Below are 22391 nucleotides of genomic sequence, written 5' to 3'. Positions count from 1 at the left end.
AAAGAATGTTAAATTCCTTATTCCAGAGACTTCATTCTTAGTAATTCAACTAGGGCTTACAGGCTATTAAGTCTTACACCTATTCAGCTGATTTCATTAAAGTACAGAATATACACGTACTCTTATTACATTTTAACTTATTCGTTCAAATAATCAGGCACAGGTTGACAACAAAGCACTCTTTGGGCAGAAGTATTCAATTAGCTATATATCCATCTGACTGTACTATCTCCCAGATCACATTTCCTCATGTTGTCCACAAGAATATCATGAGAGACTCTGACAATGTGCTTTCCTGAACTCAAGATATGTTATTATGGCATCCTCCTATCACACAATCCTATCAAAAAGGAAATGAAGTCAGTCTGGCCAGTCACTTAACCAGGGTCTCAGTTTCCTCATCTATAAAGAAAGGAAGTTGGACTAGATCCCTTTGAGCTATAAAATTCTATTATTCTAAAAGAGATTTTATCAGGTAGTAGAAAGATACTGAAATAAATAACGAAAGAAAGCTAACCAATGGGAGAGAGGCACCTTGTCATGAATAATGAGTGGGGTGAAGCAGTGTCTGTAATCCCACGCTGATAATCCATAAACCAGAGGGGACTCTATCTTATTTCTCCTTCCACATAAAGTAAAGCCTCAATTCAGACTTTACCAATTATTAACTTGTGATGTTAGGTTCTGGAATAAAGATTAACACTGTGGAGTCACTGGAAAAAGAAACTTGATAAGCAAATGAATAATGAAACAATTATTTTCAAGCCCTCTAGAAATATTTAATTTCATGCAACCACTGAAACTGCAAATTGTTCTCAGTCATTGTGAAAGACACTGATTTGACTTTGGCTCTAGTTATTTACACTTAAAAACAGTAAGGTTATATTTAAAATAAATATATTATTCAGTCACACTTTTCCAATACTCAGGCTAGCCTTCCCTTTTCTGGTCAAAGTTTCATTTCACCCAAAAGGTAAAATGTATTTGAAGGATGCCCATAGTCTGAAGAACAGTACAAAAGCAAAATAAACAAAACGCACTCCCATTTCTGTTCTCTCTAGAATTTATCTCATGCCCTCTAGAAAAACGTCCTTTTCTTTAAGCCAGTAAATTTCAACAATTTTTGCTTATTGTTGCTCTCTTTTCTCAAGCTAAACTTACCCATGACTCCATTATATGAACACACAAAACAGCTAAATTCGGTGGGCCAAAGATTCTGCATGGCGCTTCAAGACCCACTCACATGTGGAGAGTGGATTGTTGGTGGGTCACGATGTACAGATATACACCCTTGCTCTCCAAGGCCGTTCAAGCTACTATTCAGAACCCTGTGGGAGTGCTCAGGAAGGGCACTGCATCTGCAGTGCTGTGCTTAGGGCTTCCTCCCTCAGGAAGCTGAACTGGTGAAGTTTCTCACTAGCCCTCTAGACTACTTGAGTATGAGAGCAGCAGCTTCTGTGTGATAATCATGATCATATTAGTGACTGATATTCTTTAGCTCTCTGAGAATAAAATACAATTTATAACATACAGTATACAGTTTAAGACATTTGACTTTTGAAACCATCTTTCGATTGCATGACATCAAAATAAGGACTATCTGTATCCTTATTTCACAACTGTAAATGTAAATATTATTGCCATGTTACAAAGGAAAATGGAGACTCAGAGAGACTAAGTTATTCAAGGTCGCAGACTATCTATAGAAAGTGAAGTGCCAATATGAGTTTGTATAATCCCAAATCCATGCTATTTCTACTGCAACACACTGCCACTCAAAGATGACACAAAGTTTACCATGAAGGAGCTCACAGCCTAGGACCCTACAAAATCAATAAGGCAGAAAGAAAAGGGTATAATGTTTGAATACTATACAACAAGAACACAGTCATACATTTCTTGTGTAATAAAGCAAAAAGAATGTTTTTAAAAGCAAAATATAAGTATCACAAGAAAGGTAGACATTAGATCAGAAAAAGAAAAGATTAAGAAAAACTGGAAAAGACATTTAGAAAAGATAGCGTTCTAGGTGTTGAAAATAAATATGACTTCAACATTCAGAAGTGGGATAGAACACTTCAGGCAGGGGAAAGAACATGAACGAAGACACACAAAAAGGAAAATACAAGGCATATATGTAGAACAGCAAATATTTCAGATCTGTTAACACAGTGTTTCCTACATTTCCCAGATAAGATTTCCAGTGAATTCATTAAAAGTACAGATTCTCAGGTTTCTCCCTCGGAGATTTTGATTCAGTAGGTGTGAGATGGGGTCTAGGAATTTAATTTTTTTTTAAAGTACTACAAGTGATTTTTTTATTACTAAGGAAGTTTAAGAAGCATTAGACTGAAGGACAGAGTTGGCAAAGGGGAGTCGTGAAAGAAGAAGCTTGAAATAATAGGCCAAGGAATTTGGCCTTATTTCTATAGTCAACAGAAAGCAACTATAACATCTTAATCAGGCTTCAGGAAGACTATTCTGATAGTAATGAGTGGAAGGGAAAAAAGAGAAGGGAGATGGGAGACCAGTCTGTAGACTAGGGCTGCAGCCCAGGCTAGAGATAATAAAGCCTGGAACAAGGGTAATAGTAAAATAAATTAAAAAGAAAAAACAGATTTGAGATACGCCATGGATGAAAAATTGGTAGAACAGTTCAACTAACTGGTTGTGCAAGAAAAAAAATAAGAAAAACGTCAAATAAATCTAAAATTCTTCTTTAGGGGGCACTGATACCAGGGAATTAGAAAGAGAAGTCACAGAACAGGGAGAAGTTTGGGAAGAAAAGATAATGAATTAAGCCTTGGCTAGGGCTTGGGTAACAAGTGAGATATTTAAATATAGAGATGTCTAGTAGGCAGCTGGAGAAAAGAAAAGTAAGTCAGCCTAGAGATACAGATTTGAGAGTCTGAAACAAACATTTGATAATTTTATCACAGAGCACCCTCAATTTAAAAGTCAGACAAGAGAATTGTGATGACACCATACTAGAGTTATCCTACTTATTTGATAATGGACTGTGGGTTGCAATTTTCTTGGCAGAGAGGAAAGAATTTACTTGGTCTTTCTACTGTTTAAAGTGTTTTACAGGTTTAAGAGCAAACATAAAAAGCAAGCTAGAACTATCTACGGTGGTATCTTTCACATGTCAACCTTGTAGCAAACACAAATTGCTTTTGGAGTATCCAGTTCACTATAATTCAGTAGAAGTTAAACATTATTTTTTTTTCTTTTTTTACTTTGTGCAAAAGTAAGCAGCAGGAGGAAGATATGCTTTAAATGTTTAAGACATGCTGTTGCTACCAATAGAAAAAATTCAAACTAATTTCCTAGTAGAGTCAATCTCAAAGTAATTGGGCACAAAAGTTATTTTAGACCAGAAATTTAATTCAACAAAGGATTGACAGAAAAATTCCTTTTGCCTACACTTGCTCTACAAGGCTGCTAAACTTAGTACTATCCAAGACCCTACGGAAGTTAGGGAAGGGCGGTGGGCCGACTGCATTGAGCTGCCCCCCACCCCAGAATGCTGTGCTACCAGTGAAATTTCTTGCCAGCCTTTTAGAAGGAGGCAGCTTTTTTTTCCGGCCGCACCGCTTAGCATATGGGGTCTTAGTTCTGAGACCAGGAATGGAACCTGCGTCCCCTGCAGTGGAAGCTCAGAATCTTAACCACTGGACCGCCAGGGAAGTCCCTTAGAAGGAGGCAGCTTTTGCAGCATTCAAAATCACATTAGACGCTTTAATAGCTATAGAAACCTAAGGTCAAAATTCTGATTCCACGACCTCCTAATTACACAGTCTTAGGTAAGCAACTTAACATCTCAGTATTGATTTCATCATTTACAAAACAGGAACAGTAACATCCATATCACATGGTTGTTATAGAGATTACATAAAATAAATACTTAGCACAGATAAGAAGAAAAATCATTACAACGCAGTATAACACGTGTTTGATGGCTCAGCCTGGGTGAAAGTTGTCTTGGGGAGGGAGGTAGAGGTAGTGAGGAGTTAATAATGGAGGTAAATTTTAAAAGGAAAAATAAAAATTAGCCAAATAAAGGAGAGCACACACTCCAAGCAAAAGAAAAAAAGGGGTGGGGGGGACACTGGGGAAGGCATGGATATGCAAGGAAACTTGACATCTTCACAAAACATCAGTGAAAAGGAATCCTGGCAATTCCCAGATCTAACATTCATGATTTTTTCCATTTACAAATATACCTGCAGGATCATGACATACAGTGAATCTTTCATTTTGATTAGGGACAAATTTGAATCATGAATAATATAAGACTAGTATACTGACGATGACTTCTGAGATACCAGGGTGACAGAGTGATTGGTGATGTTGATAAGGAATAGGAAAAGGAGGTTTTCATGTAAAGATGGATTTAATTTTGATATCTAAAATAGAGATGTTTCCTAAAGGCAACTCAGAATGAGGGACAAGAGCCCAGAAGAAATATTTGGCCTTGTCTCCTAGAGTTCAGAATGTTAGTATACGTGTGGTAACTGAATCCATGCTATCAAATAGATCAATCAAGGATACTGAAGACAGCAAAAAAAAAAAAAAAAAAAGACTAAATATTTCTTATACATGTCCATTTTAATTCAGTTTTAATGCAAGGGGTATAAATAGAGTGCTTACTATATGCCCAATATTAGCCTACCAAAACCAGGCTCAACGATGAGGGAAGCATGTGGATAAAGAAGTAAAGACAAGGGTAAAAATAATGTGCTTTTAAGTCGATGCTATTGTAAGTGTCAGTAAGAAACAGGTGACTACATCAAGCAAGTAAGGTAGTACTAGGCTACAGAGTTTTAATTACATACTACAGTAAAGACTTTGAATCTTATCCTTTAGGTCTCAGTGTTCACTAATTTTTAAGAAAGAAAAACATACAAAAAAAAAAAAAGACATACGAAAATTTGGGGGAGTAAAAACCCTTGAAGATGATTTTCTTGGGGCATATTTGTCAGAATCACTGCTTTAAACAATGGTGGGGCACTGTAGGTGTTTCAGCAATGAGTACTGTGATGAAAGTGATATTGAGGAAAACCATACTTAAAGGCCTATGGCGAGCATTGGTGGGATAAAGGACAGGAGGCAATGTATAATCTTGAGACATGGATTTTATAGTGAGACAGATGTAGGTTCAACTCCCAGCTCTAGCTACTTATTAGTTATGTGACTTTGAGCAAATTACAACCTATTAATACCTTAATTTATTCATAGGTAAAATGGGAATGATAATTCCTATCTTAAAGAGCTGTGATGAGAATTAATGAAATGATTAAATACATATAAATAATACTAAAATGAATACAAGAGCTTTGGTCTGTCACTGTTTATTACAGTAATGATAATTACAAAATCATCTGGCAATCCAATTAAACCAAGCATAATTAAAATCTGAATCACAAAATTAAATCATTCTTTAACTATAGTTGTAACTGATTTTTAAAAATGCCAGATTAAAAAAAAATAACTATCTCAAATCATCTCAGAAGTTGCAAATATTATGGACCACAAATCATTTTATGAATTGGTTCAATGAACACTTACTGAATGTGTACCATGTAAAACATGCGGTGCTATGTATAGCAGGAGATTAAAAAATGAGTGAGATATAGACCCTAATCTCTTTTATAATTCAGAACAAAGGGTAAATTAAGAGTTTTACCTGACTAACTCGATTTACTTCCTCCTCTTCTTCCTCAGCTTCCTCTCCAAATGAAAGTAAACTAAAATTTCTGATCAGAAATAAAGAAAAAAAAAAAGAAGGAAAAAAGAATTAAAGAAAGAAAATTTAGGAAGAAAAAGTTAAACAAAACTTATAAATATCCTACTTTCAAAGCAATAGAACCATTAAATACACTAAGTCAAGCATGACAGAAATAATTAAAGCTTTTTATATTTACCAAAACTGGTGAGCAAAATGGGGACTTTTAAAAAACTAATAAACATATAGCTCTGAGAGTACTACAAATGGGAAGCAATTTATCTAGTGTCTGCCAAAACAATCTTAATATTTTAAAATTAATAAGTTAAACAAAATTGTCAAAAAAAGCAATAAATTTAGCTAACCAAATGGTACATGGGAAGAAAAAATCAAGTTTGTCTTTTTTGAGCCTTCAAATTAATATATCACAAGGAAGATAAATAATAAGTTATTAAAACTCTCCTTTCAAATATTGGAAAAATAAAAGATTTGGCCACAAAAGAGGAATTTCATTTCAAAACTTAGATATAATCAATAACTACCACATCATCCCTATTATATTTGCTATGAATTATAAACAAAAACATCCAACTTTTGGGCTTGTTATTTCTACTCTGATTATTACTTTGTGCCTCTGGGTTTCAATTTCTTTACTTCCTCCTCTGGTTTCTCTTTTTTTGGCTTTTTTATTTCTCTTGGAATGATGTCATCAAAAGGGTTAAACAAAACCTATGGAAAGAAATATTTTGAAAACATGATTCAATTTTATAAAATTTCACAAAAACTTAAAACCAATATTTAATTATGTTGCCATTAATGTCTATAATTTTTCCTCACATAACCACTACAAGCATAATGATATATACTTCCACTTACATGGCCTCACTGGATTCTCCCAGTAATCCAATATGCTATTAAGTAAAAGGTATTTTATCCCTATTTTACAAAAGGGAAAAATATTCAAGAAAACATAACACATAGTAAGAGAGACAAACTCAGGTATTTTGACTCCAAATCAAATGCTCTAAGGTCCTTGCTTCCTCAAAGAAGAATCACTCTTAAATTACCTAAGATATCACTTCACTGGGCTAAATAAACCTAATTCATCCAGCTTTCCATTATGAGTCCAGTATTGCACTCATTGGATTACCAGCTGAAGTTTTATCTTTGAATTTGAAATCTTCAATTAAAAAAATTCTTAATCAGAAACTGTGACTAAATTACAGAGATAAAATCTAAGTAGTGATGTTAATTTCATCTGATAATTTAACAATACAAATAATCAATTTCTCTTAAGTGATAATTTAAGTAATGTATCTCATAATAATCATGCTCCTACCTCACAACATTTTATTTTGTGTGGATTACGTGGTCTTTCTTCATCATCAATGTCTACTTCTGTCAGTCGCAGCATGTTATATACTGTATCCCCTGTAATCTAACAAATAAAAAAGAAAATTTAATTGAAAAATAGTAAATTCATTCTTTGAAATAAGGGAGGACTTTTGAAAATATTTTTTAAATAACTGAAAGGGAATTTCATATTGTTATATAAGAGTATATGCATTAAATAGTATAAAAAAGCAACATCATCCTAAGGGGAAAAGGCATTGATGAAGTTTAATCCCTCAGTAAGATTTCTGAGAAATTTCCAATATATACTTAATGTCAGTTTTTATTAAAAATATAATGCCAAATAACCTCCTTCTGAATGACTACTTTTTGTTCAAACATTATAAACAAATTTACACTTTAGAATAGGGTAGAACAAGCAAATAACAATAACAATGTGGTAAGTGCTCTGCAGACATTATTAAAGGCATTCTCCAAAGAGATAAATTTAATTGTTTTTAGAGGTCGTCCCATGTCTGCTAGAGTGGGCTAAATACATATTTCAGGGAATCCTATACAGAACATCCAATGATTCCACTTTTGGTTTGTTTTACTTTTAGTAAGGTTACGAAAGAGTAATGTAACCCAGATAACTTCTAAGCCCTGGAAGTTATATCAAATAAAAGAGAAATGGAATTTTTAAAAAAGACATTATCTCATTTAATCCTCAAAACATCCTAAAAGTAGGTACTATCATTATCTTGCTTTTCCAGATAAGAAAATTGTGGTTCAAAGAAGTTATACAGCCGACAGTGACAGCCATTCTGACTTGTAACCACTATGCTATACTTTGTCTCTAATGTGTAAGTTATATAACATCAATTGTAAACAGTGGTGCAGAATGGCAACATAAATCTCATTTTATTATATACTTATTTTTTGTAAATAATAGGAAGGAAAATCTGTGAACATCAGACAACCTGTGTTGGAGTGGCTCAAATGCGCCAATGCATATTTCTTAATCCACGTTAAGTATTAAGCAACAATACTGTATTGCATGTTTTTGGCATGACTTCTCTTATTCAACATTTCTCAAAAGTTCTAAAATAATACCAGTTTTCCAGTTGTGCTAAGTGTGTTCTTTCCCTTTTCATCTTTTGTCTAGGATGGGGGAAACCATTCTTATTGAACCAGCAGAGGGAGCTGATGCACTAGTGATGTCTAACACACCTAAGACTTAATAAAACTATCTAGGAAAATACTGGAATATTTATGAAAAGGGAGAAGCATGAGAAAAAAAAAATCTTCAGAATCCCTTTTAAAGAAAACTATTGAAAATTCTATGGAAATGATAATCTCTGATATGATGTTAAATGTAAGCAGGATTAAATAGGTATTGTTCAAAGTAATATTTCAGGTAAAAAGTTTTAATGTTGGGACTTCCCTGGTGGAGCAGTGGTTAAGAATCCACTCGCCAATGCAGGGGACATGGGTTTGATCCCGGGTCCAGGAAGATCCCACATGTGGAGCAACTAAGCCTATGTGCCCCAACTACTGAGCCTGTGCTCTAGAACCCGCGAGCCACAACTACTGAAGCCCGCGTGCTTACAGCCCGTGCTCCACAACAAGAGAAGCCACCGCAATGAGTAGCCCGCACACTGCAACGAAGAGTAGCCCCCGCTTGCTGCAACTAGAGAAAGCCCAGGCACAGCAGTGAAGACCCAACGCAGCCAAAAATAAATAAATTTATTAAAAAAAAAAAGTTTTAATGTTAACACAAGTTCCACTTTAAACTGAAGGGAGTTCATCATTAACAAAATAAACTTTAAACTACTAAATGTTATTACCTAGGTGTCTTTCTAAAAATTTTAAAACAGTAGCAGCTGAGTGACGTAATAGTTAATAATACCATTAATACAATTTTAGAAAACAGAAAAATTTAAAGTTAAAACCAATGACTTGTTTGAAAAACACACACAAAAATTCAGGTGGTTCCTCATAGTTTATTATAACAGGAATATACAGTATTCCATCATTTTTAGAAATAATAAATAAATATCCTAGGGAATATTTTTATGAAGGCAGCTCTTAGATAAGTTGATAATATATATCATAGAAGCTTAAGATAACTGGATACGAACCTTTCCAAAGATGGTGTGCTTATTGTTAAGTTCATCTGCTCGAGCCAGTGTAAAGAAAAACTGACTGCCATTATCATGAGGACCAGCATTTGCCATGGCAACCAGTCCTCTCCGATTAAACCGCAACCGTGAGTGGAATTCATCCTGAAGCATTTAAAAAAAAAAAAGATTTAGTGAATGTCCTCAGTTATAAGGCCCTTCATATTTCAGCTAACAAGCAAGGTCCCATACAACTTCTAACCAAAAATACTGAAGTTTTATTTAACTGATTTTCACATATAATCAAATCCAATATCTACGGTTCCTTCAATTCTATTAAACTTCACTAGCCTGTAAGTATCTTCTAAATATACTCAGCCACAAATTTAGCCTGTTTTGTGGAAAGCTTACTACTTACACAGAGGAAGGGTACTCAAGGGGAATGGATTTCTGAGTCATTTTCCTATTCTTCTCATCCCTCAAAGCCATCTAAGCTTTTAGAACCTTCTATTTTTTTTCTCCAGGATAAGTACTTTTGAATCATTACAGAGTCTTCAACTATTCCCTTCCTGACCCCATTCTAAATGAAACAATTGTTTTCTTCTTATTTTTTGATTCAAGGAATCTAGTATGGTTATGTTATGTGCTTCACTGTGTTTTTTAAAGTCCTAAGTTGAATCATCTCTGAACTGTCACTGGTCCCATTTGACAGTTTTCAAGAGAGCAGAAGCAAGCCATTCTAAGGTGGTTTTCTTGCTAGGGTAGGGTTATATAACATATACATTAGTCTCTTAGTTAATAGAAGACCTGATACTAGACTCATGTATAATATAGGCATGTTACGTAATCAATGTTTTTCAGAAAGGAAGTTCTGTTTCCTTAATAAATTCATCTCAAGGGATTTGAACTCAAAGGATCATAACTCTGGATACTGTATTAAAAATGACCTAATTGAAAAACTTACCAAGATATCTGTATCATTTGAATATAATAAGCAAAAAATCTCAATTTAGAAAGGAATTGTCACAAAGAGCTATTCTGTTAAACCAAATAACAGAATAAAGGAATGCTTCCTACCAGATGGAGGCTCTAAAATAATGATATCTCAATTTTGTAAAATATAAAATAGTCTAACAGTGATATTTGAGACTCTTTTATAACCATTTCACATGCTCTAAGGCCACTATCATATGAAAATTAAAGCAAACAGTTCAAGTATTTTTCTCAAGAATCATACAGTAACCCAGTATAAAATTAAAGGAAATTCCAGATACTCTATCTTATTAGTATAAATTTGAAGTTTTTAAAAATTCACATATTTTAAGAGCTATTGATGCTTACTCATTAAAAGAACATAATAGTGATACCATCAGATTAATAAATAACCCTGGTTTTAGCTTTTACTTGAACCCCCTATCCTTTATATCTTAATTATGACATTAACTCTTTTTTTCTTTTTAGATCTATGTTGGCAGTTAACAAAACACTGACCTATTCTTGATTAAAACCCACACCTCTTCTAACTTTTATGTTGCTTCTTCCTTCTGTTTCCCCTTCTGATTTCTTGTTACAGCATGCATTTTGTGCTACAGAGGTCTATTGTGTACAATTTAAAATGAATTCTGCTATGGACTGAATTGTGTCCTCTCATAGTTCATATGTTGAAGCGCTAACCTACAATGTGACTGTACTGGAGATAGGGCCCATAAGAAGATGAAAAAGGTTAAATGACTTCACAAGAGTGAAGTCCTAATCCAGTAGGGCTGGTGCCCTTAATAGAAGAGGAAGAAACACCAGGACGTTCTCTCTCCACCATGTGAAGACACAGCAAGAAGGCAGCCATTTGAAGCCAGGAAGAGAAGCTTCACAGAACTGTATGCTAGCACCTTGATCTTGGACTTCCTAGCCTCCAGAACTGTGAGAAATAAATTCCTATTGTTTAAACCACCCAGTCAGAGGTATTTTGTTATAGCAGTTCAAGCAGATTAATATAAATTCTATACAGTGTTAAATAAAATGTTTTAAAATAGGATGGCATATGCAATGTTCTAGAAATGTTTTACACATACAAAGTTGCCGAGATCAGATACAGTCAGATATCGGGAAATCTGTTATATAGTCTTTTTTTCTGACTCACATTTTCCTCACTACCACCTTTAGCTCCATCTGAATTCAATCTAGCGTAAAATGTTGTGACAAGACAACTTAGAAAGAATGCTTGATGGGGTAAGTGTTGCTCTTATTCTGTATAATCCTAAATATATGATAGACCCGATTTTGTGCACTAATGTAAAATGCATTTTCTTCTATGGGGCACAATCATTTTTGATTAAGCAATCCAAGCTGACTTGAAAATAGATAAAAAATATTCAGTCTCACCTTGAATGGGGCTCCATAGATAGACTCTCCACCAGTCCCTGTACCAGTAGGATCTCCCCCTTGGACTATAAAACCAGGTACAACTCTATGAAATATGGTATTGTCATAATATGCTGGAAGAAAATAAAAAGAATTTATCATTCTTTTTCTGATTTTTCATTGTTAGTGTAAAGAACTGCAACAGATTTCTGTATGTTAATCTTGTATCCTGCTACCTTGCTGAAATTGTTTATCAGTTCTAATAGTTTTTGTGTGGTGTCTAAGTTTTCTACATAGAGTATCATGTCATCTTCATATAATGACAATTTTACCTCTTCCCTTCCAATTTGGATACCTTTTATTGCTTTTTCTTGTCTGACTGCTATGGCTAGGACTTCCAATACTATGTTGAATAGAAGTGGTGAGAGGGGGCATGCTTGTCTGGTTCCAGATTTTAGCAAGAAAGCTTTCAGTTTTTCACCACTGAGTATTATGTTGGCTGTGGGTTTGTCATAAATAGCTTTTATTATGGTGAGACATGTTCACTTCATACCCACTTTGGTGAGAGTTTTTATCATGAATGGATGCTGAATTTTATCAAATGCTTTTTCTGCATTTATTGAGATGATCATGTGGTTTTTGTTTTTCCTTTTGTTGACAAAACAATCCCTTTTAAAATCACATAAAAAAATAAAATAAAATATGTAGGAATAAACCTGACCAAGGAGGTGAAAGACCTATATGCTGAGAACTATGAAACATTGATAAAGGAAACTGAAAATGATTCAAAGAAATGGAAAGATATCCCATGCTCTTAGACTGGAACAATTAATATTGTTAAAATGACCATACTACCCAAAGCAATCTACATATTTAATGTGATCCCTATAAATTACCTATGACATTTTTCATGGAACTAGATCTAATAATCCTAAAATTTATATGGAACCACAAAAGACCCAGAATTGCCAAGCAATCCTGAGGAAAAAGAACAAGGCTGGAGGCATAACTCTCCAAGACTTCAGACAATACTACAGAACCACAGCAATCAAAACAGTGTGGTATTGGCCCAAAAACAGATATATGGATCAAGAGAAAGGAATAGAGGGCACACACCTATGGTCAATTGATCTTCAACAAAGGAGGCAAAAATACACAACAGAGAAAAGACAGTCTCTTCAACAAGTGGTATTGGGAAAGTTGGACAGCTGCATGTAAATCAATGAACTTAGAATACTCCCTCACACCAAACACAAATACAAACTCAAAATGGCTTAAAGACTTAAATGGAAGACATGACACCATAAGACTCCTGGAAGAGAACATAAGCAAAACATTCTCTGACATAAATCATAGCAATGTTTTCTTAGGTCAGTCTCCCAAAACAAAAGAAATAAAAGCAAAAGTAGACAAATGGGACCTAATCAAACTTACAAGCTTTTGCACAGCAAAGAAAACCACATACAAAGTGAAAAGACAATCTACAGAATGGGAGAAAATATTTGCAAAACATGAGACTGACAGGGATTAATATCAACAATATACAAACAGCTCAATATAAACAAACAAACAACCCAATCAAAAATGGGCAGAAGATGTAAATAGACATTTCTCCAAAGAAGACATACAGATGGCTAACAGGCACATAAAAAGTTGCTCAACATCACTAATAATTAGAGAAATGCAAATCAAAACTATAATGAGGTATCACCTCACACCAGTCAGAATGGCCATCATGAAAAAGTCTACAAATAATAAATGCTGAAGAGGTGTGGAAAAAAGGGAACCCTCCTACACTGTTGGTGGGAATGTAAATTGGTGCAGCCACTATGGAGAACAGTATGGAGGTTCCTTAAAATAACTTAAAATAGAGTTACCATATGATCCAGCAATCCCACTCCTGGGCATATATCCAGAAAAGACAAAAACTGAAATTTGAAAAGATACATGCACCCCATTGTTCATACAGCATTATTTACAATAGCCAAGACATGGAAGCAACCTAAGTGTCCATCAACAGCTGAACGGATAAAGAAGATGTGGTGTATATATATATATATATATATATATATATATTACTCAGCCATAAAAAGGAATGAAATAATGCCATTGGCAGCAACATGAATGGACTAGAGATTATCATATAAAGTGAAGTAAGTCAGAGAAAGACAAATATCATATGATATCACTTATATGTGGAATCTAAAAAATGATACAAATGAACTTAATTACAAAACAGAAAGAGACTCACAGACATAGAAAACATAGAAAACAAACTTATGGTTACCAAAGGAGAAAGGGGTGGGGAGGGATAAAACAGGAGTTTGGGATTAACAGATACACACTATTATATAAGTAAAATAGATAAACAACAAGGACCAATGTATAGCACAGAAAACTATATCTTGCAATAACCTATAATGGAAAAAAATCTGAGAGAGAATATCTATCTACCTATATCTATATATATATCTTAATTATGTTGTTGTACACCTGAAACTAATACAACATTGTAAATCAACCATACTTTAATAAAAGAAAAATTTATCAGTGCCTAAAACTAAGTGTATCTATAGTTACCAGAGTAAATACAACTAGTCACAAGATTTTTTCCCCCAGAACGTTAAATAGGCTCCTAAACCAAAATCTTTTCTTCCGTATTATAAAATATCTACTCAAGGGGTTTCCCTGGTGGCGCAGTGGTTGAGAGTCCGCCTGCCGATGCAGGGGACACGGGTTCGTGCCCCGGTCCGGGAAGATCCCACATGCCGTGGAGCGGCTGGGCCCGTGAGCCAAGGCCGCTGAGCCTGTGCATCCGGAGCCTGTGCTCCGCAGCAGGAGAGGCCACAACAGTGAGAGGCCCGTGTACTGCAAAAAAAAAAAAAAAAAAAAAATCTACTCAAAACAGAACAATTTCTATAGAAACCATGGTAGTGGTTGTTTCGTATCTACTTTCAGGATTCTCTTAAACTCTGGATTACAGTTTTCAAAATAAAAATTGGAGAGTTTTGGTATAGATCTGTGGTTCTCAACTGCGGTGAGGAGAAGCAGCAATTTTTTCCCTAGGGGACACTTGCCAATGTCTAGAAATATTTGGTTTTCACACATGGGAGATGTTACTGGCATCTAGTAGGTAGAGGCCAGGGATATTGGTAAACATCCTAAAAAGTACAGGAAGCCCCTACAACAAAGAATTACTGGCTCAAAATGTCAACAGTCCTGGAGATTGAGAAACCCTCATAGAGATAAATACCTTATTTCCTAATTCTTCCTCTTCTCCCCACAGAAAATTAACTTATACAAACAACATATAAACCCAAAATATATCAAAATTACTCACTGATTATAGGTCTAGCACCATCAATGCACCGTCCTCAAGAAATTTTCAATAAATAAATTAACACAATACATGAGTCCAATTAGACTCTCAGTAAGTTTGCTAACTGAAGAAAATTACTTATATTTATATATAAATATATTAATGGGAAGCTATAAACATACAAGAGAGATCATATATGATCTCCTAATTGATTGAGTTGGATTCAGTTATTGAGCATAGTCATAATTTAATCACATGCTGAGGAATGCAAAGCAAAGAGATAGAAAGAGCATAGTTCACTAAAGTCTTTACTGAGCTGCAGAGCTTCTGGACACCAGATTTCTTATCAAAGAGGATGATAAATGTCTTCATTAATTAAATAATTCTGAGTTGAGTCTTCTATTACTTGAAACTGAACCAACCCAACTCATTCAATGACAGATGCTTATCAAGTGCCTACTGTGGGCCAGACAATGTAATGATACAATTACTGACATAATTCATAAAACACCAATTGCATGAGTACTTCGTGATACTTTATTAGTCAAAACATGACTATGGTTTATCATAATTCATAAAGTACTATAATACTGTGGCTTGCAGGCACCCTCATAATTATTTACATTTGCAAGCTATAACTGGAAATAAAATCCACATTTTAAAAAATGTAATCTGTAATCTAACATAGGATGGATTGGAAGAAGCAGAAAGGAAGATTAATGGATTTTTTTCAATCGCTTCTCCCAGTGAAGAGCTGTTAGGCTATGTTCACAAGAACTCCCCAGTACAGACAAGTTCTCCTTGGTTACAAACCAGAAACTATAAAAATCAAGAAGTCTACAAGTATTTCTCCTGTATCCCTAAGTAACCACTTACTCTGATTAAAAATGTATACAGCAGTCAGGAATTCTGAGCCTTGCCTCTTGTTAGCTGTGCAACCTTAAACTCAATTTTCTTTCTTTTTTTTCTCTCTCTTTTTTTAAATTGAGATATAATTGACACATAACATTACACTAGTTTCAGATGTACAACACAGTGATTCAATATTTGTATATATTGTGAAATGTTCACGGACAATAAAACTAGTTAACATCCATCACCATACATAGTTACAAAATTATTTTTCTTGTGATGAGAACTTTTAAGATCTACTGTCCTAGCAAATTCCAAATATGCAATACAGTATTATTAACTACAGTCATCATACTGCACATGTAATTTTCTCATTATAAAACTAATAATATAAATTCACTCACAGTGCTGTTCTGAAGATTAAATAAGATAATGTGGAGGCAACCTTTAAATTTTCAAGGTCAAAACCAATGTGAGGTCAGACTTTAATATTTTCACTTAAATTCTACAAATCCATACTCAAATTTGAATACTTACCTGAGTCTGTATCAAAAAATAAAAATAATCCTTTATGCCCATAATATGCAATCAACAGTTTTTTTATTATTTTTTTAATTTAATTTTATTTATTTTTTTATACAGCAGGTTCTTATTAGTCATCAGTGTATACATGTCATTCCCAATCTCCCAATTCATCACACCACCACCACCACCCACCACTGCTTTCCCCCGCTTGGTGTCCATACGTTTGTTCTCTACATCTGTGTCTCAATTTCTGCCCTGCAAACGGGTTCATCTGTACCATTTTTCTAGGTTCCACATATATGCGTTAATATGCGATATTTGTTTTTCTCTTTCTGACTTACTTTGCTATGACAGTCTCTGTGACAGATTCATCCACATCTCTACACATGACCCAATTTCGTTCCTTTTTATGGCTGAGTAATATTCCATTGTATATATGTACCACATCTTCTTTACCCATTCATCTGTCGATGGGCATTTAGGTTGCTTCCATGACCTAGCTATTGTAAATAGTGCATGCAATCAACAGTTTTTGAGCACATGATCAGATTTATTTTTTCAAAGGATCACTTAAACTCCATAATGGAGAACTGATTGGAAGTAACAAGGTTGAGAGAGAGAGAGAGAGAGCAAATGTTGTCCTAAGAGTCAAGACCTGACTATGGCTTATTTTGAGAGGCACGGATTCAAGAATTCTCTAGGAAGCAGGATCTATAAGGCTCAGAGATCTATTAGATATGAGGGAAGGGGGACATGAAAGAGGTCTTTATTACTTGTGCTTTCAAATTTTAAAATTACCCATCTTATTTCTTTTTCCTATTTCCTATTAAGTATTTCAGTGATGTTGGATTTTAACTTTAAGCTTTCCTTTATTTTCCTAATTATATTCTTGTTGGATAAATGAAATTATTATACTACTACATATATTGGATAGAAATTTTCTATAATTTCTCTACACCTTAAATTTTGTACTCTATTGTGCCTAGAATTGCAAATTTCCAAATAATTTCCATATCCATTATTTCCAGTTCCTTGTAATTTATTAATAATCACTGTTGAACTATGCATTTATAGTTACAGCTTACCATGTGCTTAAAAGATCTTCCTGCTTGCAATAATGTTTGACGTCCTTCTTAAATGTTTATGCATCATTCCCCTAAGTATTTTGAAGGGGTTTTATTATCTCATTATGTGTGTTCATAATATCCTCCTGAATTTTCTCCAGTATTGAAAAAAAGAAATTTACATGTACCTCAAATAGGAAATTAAGTTTCTATTCGGATGCCATGAGTCTGCTATTTGTCATTATGTTTTTTATTTCTGGCTGTACAATGTATGGGTATCATGACATATTTTGACTAATTATATTTCTGCCCAAGTATTAATACACACAGGAATATATATTTGCATTTTAAAATCATATATATCTGGTTCTTCTTCTAGAATTTTGTTTTGTGTTTAATTTTGTAAATATTACCATTAATAACTTTTTATTTAAATCTCCTTTGTGACCTCTCTATTTTAGCCTCTTGGGTTTTTTTAAACAAACATTTTAGTTTTGTAAGATATTTCTTTAAATCTCTTACTATATACTTACGTTTGTAACTTCTAAAAAATTATTAAAACTCTTGTTAAAGGAGGAAGGGGATAAAAGATAACTGATGAAGCACGGACATTCAGGAGACAGGGCTGAGGTAAAATTTCACAGGAGTTAATAGTCACATAAAGTATAAAAATTTGGATTTTCTTATCTACTTCTCTTTCTGCTCCCCACTTTGTTTTTCAGACCTAAAATTCTTCTCCCTCCTCATTCTTCAGAAGAACTAACAAAATTTTCAAAGATAACAAGCTTCCCTTTCCTTCTCTTCTTTTTTAACCTACTTTTTAAACTTACAATTTTTTAAAATTTTCACTCATTTTTAAATGTTTACCTATCTATCCTACAAAGACCTGGAATCCAAGGTTAAGTCTATGTAACTGTAAATGTTTTGTTTTCATAAAAACTAAAAACTCCCCCCAGACACAGAAAGACAAATACTGTAATATTCCTACTTATATGTGGAATCTAAAGAAGTTCAACTCATAGAAACAGAGAGTAGAATGGTGGTGGCCACAGGTTGGAGGTGATGGGGGAAATGGGAAGATGTTGGTCAAAAAGATACAAATTTTCAGTTATAAGATGAATAAATTCTGGGGATCCAATGCACAGCATGGTGATCTTAGTTAATAATACTGTATTGTATACTAGAAATTTGTACATCTCATGTTCTCACCACATACACTCACACAAAAAGGTAACTATGTGAGGTGGCAGATATGTTACTTAACTTGATTGTGGTAATCATTTCACAATGTATACATATATTAAGTCATCACATTGTACACCTTTAAAAAAATCATGTTGCATAATCTAAATATATACAATTTCTGTCAATCATACCTCAGTAAAGCTGGAAAAAAAATACTAAGAATTTCCCTTTAACTGTGAACACCATTTTAGTTGAGAGCCATATCTGAGGCTGTGCTCCCACTTGCTCATTTTTATTTATTTGCTTTTTAATTTTGGAAATCATGTCCTTTTTTTAAAATATTGATATGACCATTACAAGATCTAGAAATACCATAACTTGTTTAAATCATACAATCAGATAATTAAAATGAGGTTCTCTGAATTAAAATTTTAAAACCTTGACTTTATTCATTTAGGAGCTTTATTAGTTTTCTCAGGCTTCTTGTTAGCCTTTGCAATAATAATTCTATTTCTGACCTATTCAATTAAAAGAAATGTTCTAATTATTTTTTCTTATTATTTTTCTATTCTTTTTTTCTTTCTTATTGTATTCTCATAAATAGGGAAATAATTTTTTAATGTTGTAATTGTTTCATCATCACCTAACTTAAGAACCTTATTTCTTCTTTCATTGTTATATTATATCCAGATGTTTTCTGTTTCTTCCATTCACCTGGTCATGGATTATAATTTACCATTTATTCTTTCTAATGTTTTTGTACTTTCACTCTTCTGTAAAATTTGAGCTTTTGATTCCTCAAAACTTCTTTCCAGAAACAAGTCTTACTTTTCAGTGTCTACTGTGTTTCTCAGCTCTGTTGACAGTTATTTGAGGCTTCTCTGACTGAATTGCCTGTCTGATTCAATTTCCTTCCTGCCTGCCATAGCAATTATTAATAATGGTCTTTACAGATGTCTTCTTTTCTCTTTTTCTTTTTTGTCAGCTTGATTTATTTTTTGTTTTGGAGAGGCGGTTGTTTTTGTTTTGGTCTGGGTGGTTTTATTCCTTAAATCTTCCCCTGGTAATTTTGCTTGTTTAGTTATCTATTTGGAGAACTCTCACTGTACCATACTACTGGTTATTTTGTATTCTCTTTCACATCTTGCTTTTGACTCAAAGTGCTGTTTTCTGATACCCTGAACTTCATTACTCAAATCTAAGAGTTACTAGTGACATTGATAATACCATCACTGAAAGCTGGCTGGAAGGCTTTGTGGAGAAAGTAGAATTTTGAATAGACATTAAAAAGTGGTGGAATTCCCTGGCGGTCCAGTGGCTAGGACTCAAGTGCTTTCACTGCTGGGGCCCAGGGTTCAGTCCCTGGTGGGGGAACTAAGATCCTACAAGTCAGACCGTGTAGCCAAAAAGAAAAAATAAAGTGACTTGAGTAGAAAAAGAAGAGAAGAGAAAGTATTCCAAAAAGGCGAGGGAGGATATGAGAAGATTCAGGATATGAAGGAGGTATGAGTGGAAATGGGAAAGAGCTGCTCAGGAAATAAAGATAATAGTCAACTGAAACCATGTGGTTATATGCAATGAAAAATAAAGTTGGAAAGCAAGGAAGCTAAGCTGCCTGAGGATTCAAATACCAGATGAATAAATGTGAGGGTAAAGAGATCGAAGATGAGAAAATGCAAGACCAGGTAAAAGGCAATTACAATCACATTGGTGACAGTCAAGGCAGTCTGAGGAAGAAACTGGTAAATTTGGTTTTCATCAGTTTAGTTGTAGCTGACAGTAGAAGATTTGAGTAGAAAAGTCCACTAGGCAATTAGATATGTAAATTAGAGCTCAAAAGAGGAGAAATGGCTGGAATTCTATATTTGACAGTCACTTGGTTGGAAGTAACAATTGAAGAGTAAAGACAATAGAGAACTAAAGGCAATCTTAGGGAATACCCATATTTAGAGGATGAAAGAAAGAAGTGAAAACAGCCAAGGAGATCAAAAAAGATCAAAATATTATTTGCCGAGATAAATATCTCTGTTAAAGACATAAAGATTAAAAAAAAAAAGATATAGAGATTTATTGGGGGGAAGGATTTTTATCTCCTCTCTCCATTTCCTGACACACAGCTCAAGATGGTATCATTTATATCAACTCCCAGCATCCATTACCACTATTTAACACCAGTCTTCAATGTTATGGAAAAATACACTGCAGTTTATTTTATTTTATTTTTATTTATTTTTGGCCACACCGTGTGGCATGTGAGATCTTAGTTCCCTGACCATGGGTTGAACCCATGCCCCCTGCAGTGGAGGCACAAAGTCTTAACCACTGGACCACCAGGGAAGTCCCTGCAGTTTATTTTTAAATTAACAAAATTTCTCCTACAGAATAAAATTCAAGAATTATGATTACCTTCCAAACAAAGCTGAATGAAATTTCTGCAAGCTTTAGGAGCTTCTTTTGACCACAACTCTATGTCAATATCTCCAGCTGTAGTTTTCAATAAAACCTGTAGAAAGCATACAAAATCACTATGTTAATTGTCATTTTGCTTAATGATGAGTTGATTGGCTGCTCAACTTAAAGTATTCACTACTGAATTTTCAATTTTAAAATAAAAATTAGAAACTTTGCTTGGTTTTTGTTATACTCAAAAAATTTCAAATATTCAGTACAAGTCACTGTACATTTATACCTTTCAAATACCATTTTCAGAAATAATTTTGGCTTTAAGAAAAAATAGCATATATGTTTCTGAATCACAGAAAAAAACCTCATTCATTTAAAAATCAGTAATATAAACTTGTTTTAATTTAAAAAGTGTTCTACAGCATTTCTTCCAATAAAATTGGTGTAGCAAATTAAGAAATTAAAGAACAATCCCATGAAATTACAGCACTGTAGGACAATTTTACAATTACCTTTCAACATATAAACACTCTACTTTTTCATTCAAAATCACGACATTCCTAACTTACAAAGGAACATTCTTAATCTAATTCTGGGTTGTATAATACTAAAATGGTGTGCCTTAAAATTACCATCTACGGTAAATGGAATCCTTTGATAGCCTTCTTTCCATAGCTCATGAAGGCAGTTACTCCTTGGTGCAACCAGCCATCTTGCAGCAACCAAAATCCCTACTGAGCCCACAGGAGGAGACAGGTTATAACAGTCTTATTAATAACCACAAATAACCAAAAAGAACGGAAAGCTCTAAATTTGAACACTGTGGCACAGCTAGAATCCAACTTCTCTAGTATCACTCCCCGCACACACCCACCCCACAGTGGCCAAAGTAGATCAGTGTCAATCTGTGATCAGTGGTCAATGATATATGACCATCACCATCACTTTTGCTATAATTGCCTTTCAGTTTCTGTTTCAGAAGCTCAAATTAATTGCCATAATTTATGTAACATTGATGAATTTATTGTATCTTTTTGGGGTTTTACTGGCTACATAGTTCTCTTACAATTATGCTCCATGGGGGTGGAAGAGGTGAAAATATCTATACTGTGGTAGCTTTTAAAATGGTTCTTAACCCTTAAAGAAATATAAAAGAACTAAAAATGCAAATGTGCATGATTTTCTCAACCCATTACACTTCCTCTACAAAAAGAAGGGGACATTTGTTGAGTGCCTTCCAGGTGTTAGCTTCTGTGCCACTTTACATATCCTACCTCATTTAATCCTCACCTACAAGATAGGCATCATTACTCCTATTATACTTATGAAGAAACAGAGACTCAGATAAAGTAAATTTATCCAGGGTCTCATGGTGAACAATTTAAGCCAAAGGCTGTCTACTGCAAAGCCCATGCCTTTTCTATCTCACTGTACTGCCTCCACAAAGTTCACCATAAATTCCACACTATACTGGAAAAACAGCCCATCAAGCTCTAGGGCCCTGC

General features: G+C 34.2%; 1 protein-coding gene across 1 annotated transcript in view; it reads right to left on the bottom strand.

The window, feature by feature from the left end:
- Window positions 1-22391, bottom strand: part of CWC27 (CWC27 spliceosome associated cyclophilin) — a 231426-nt gene that overhangs the window by 201190 nt on the left and 7845 nt on the right. Inside the window, exons 2-7 of the mRNA XM_029216659.1 lie at window positions 20890-20986; window positions 11560-11672; window positions 9202-9345; window positions 7068-7166; window positions 6354-6457; window positions 5690-5759 (exon numbers count right to left, since the gene is read on the bottom strand). Of these exons, the coding sequence (XP_029072492.1) occupies window positions 5690-5759; window positions 6354-6457; window positions 7068-7166; window positions 9202-9345; window positions 11560-11672; window positions 20890-20986 (627 nt within the window). The remainder of the gene's footprint in view (window positions 1-5689; window positions 5760-6353; window positions 6458-7067; window positions 7167-9201; window positions 9346-11559; window positions 11673-20889; window positions 20987-22391) is intronic.

The sequence above is a fragment of the Monodon monoceros genome, unplaced genomic scaffold (genome assembly GCF_005190385.1).
Source record: "Monodon monoceros isolate NGI ecotype Baffin Bay Population unplaced genomic scaffold, NGI_Narwhal_1 Super_Scaffold_12, whole genome shotgun sequence".
NCBI lineage: Eukaryota > Metazoa > Chordata > Mammalia > Artiodactyla > Monodontidae > Monodon > Monodon monoceros.
Note: the sequence above shows the minus strand (reverse complement) of the source record. Positions and strands in the feature narration are given on the sequence as shown.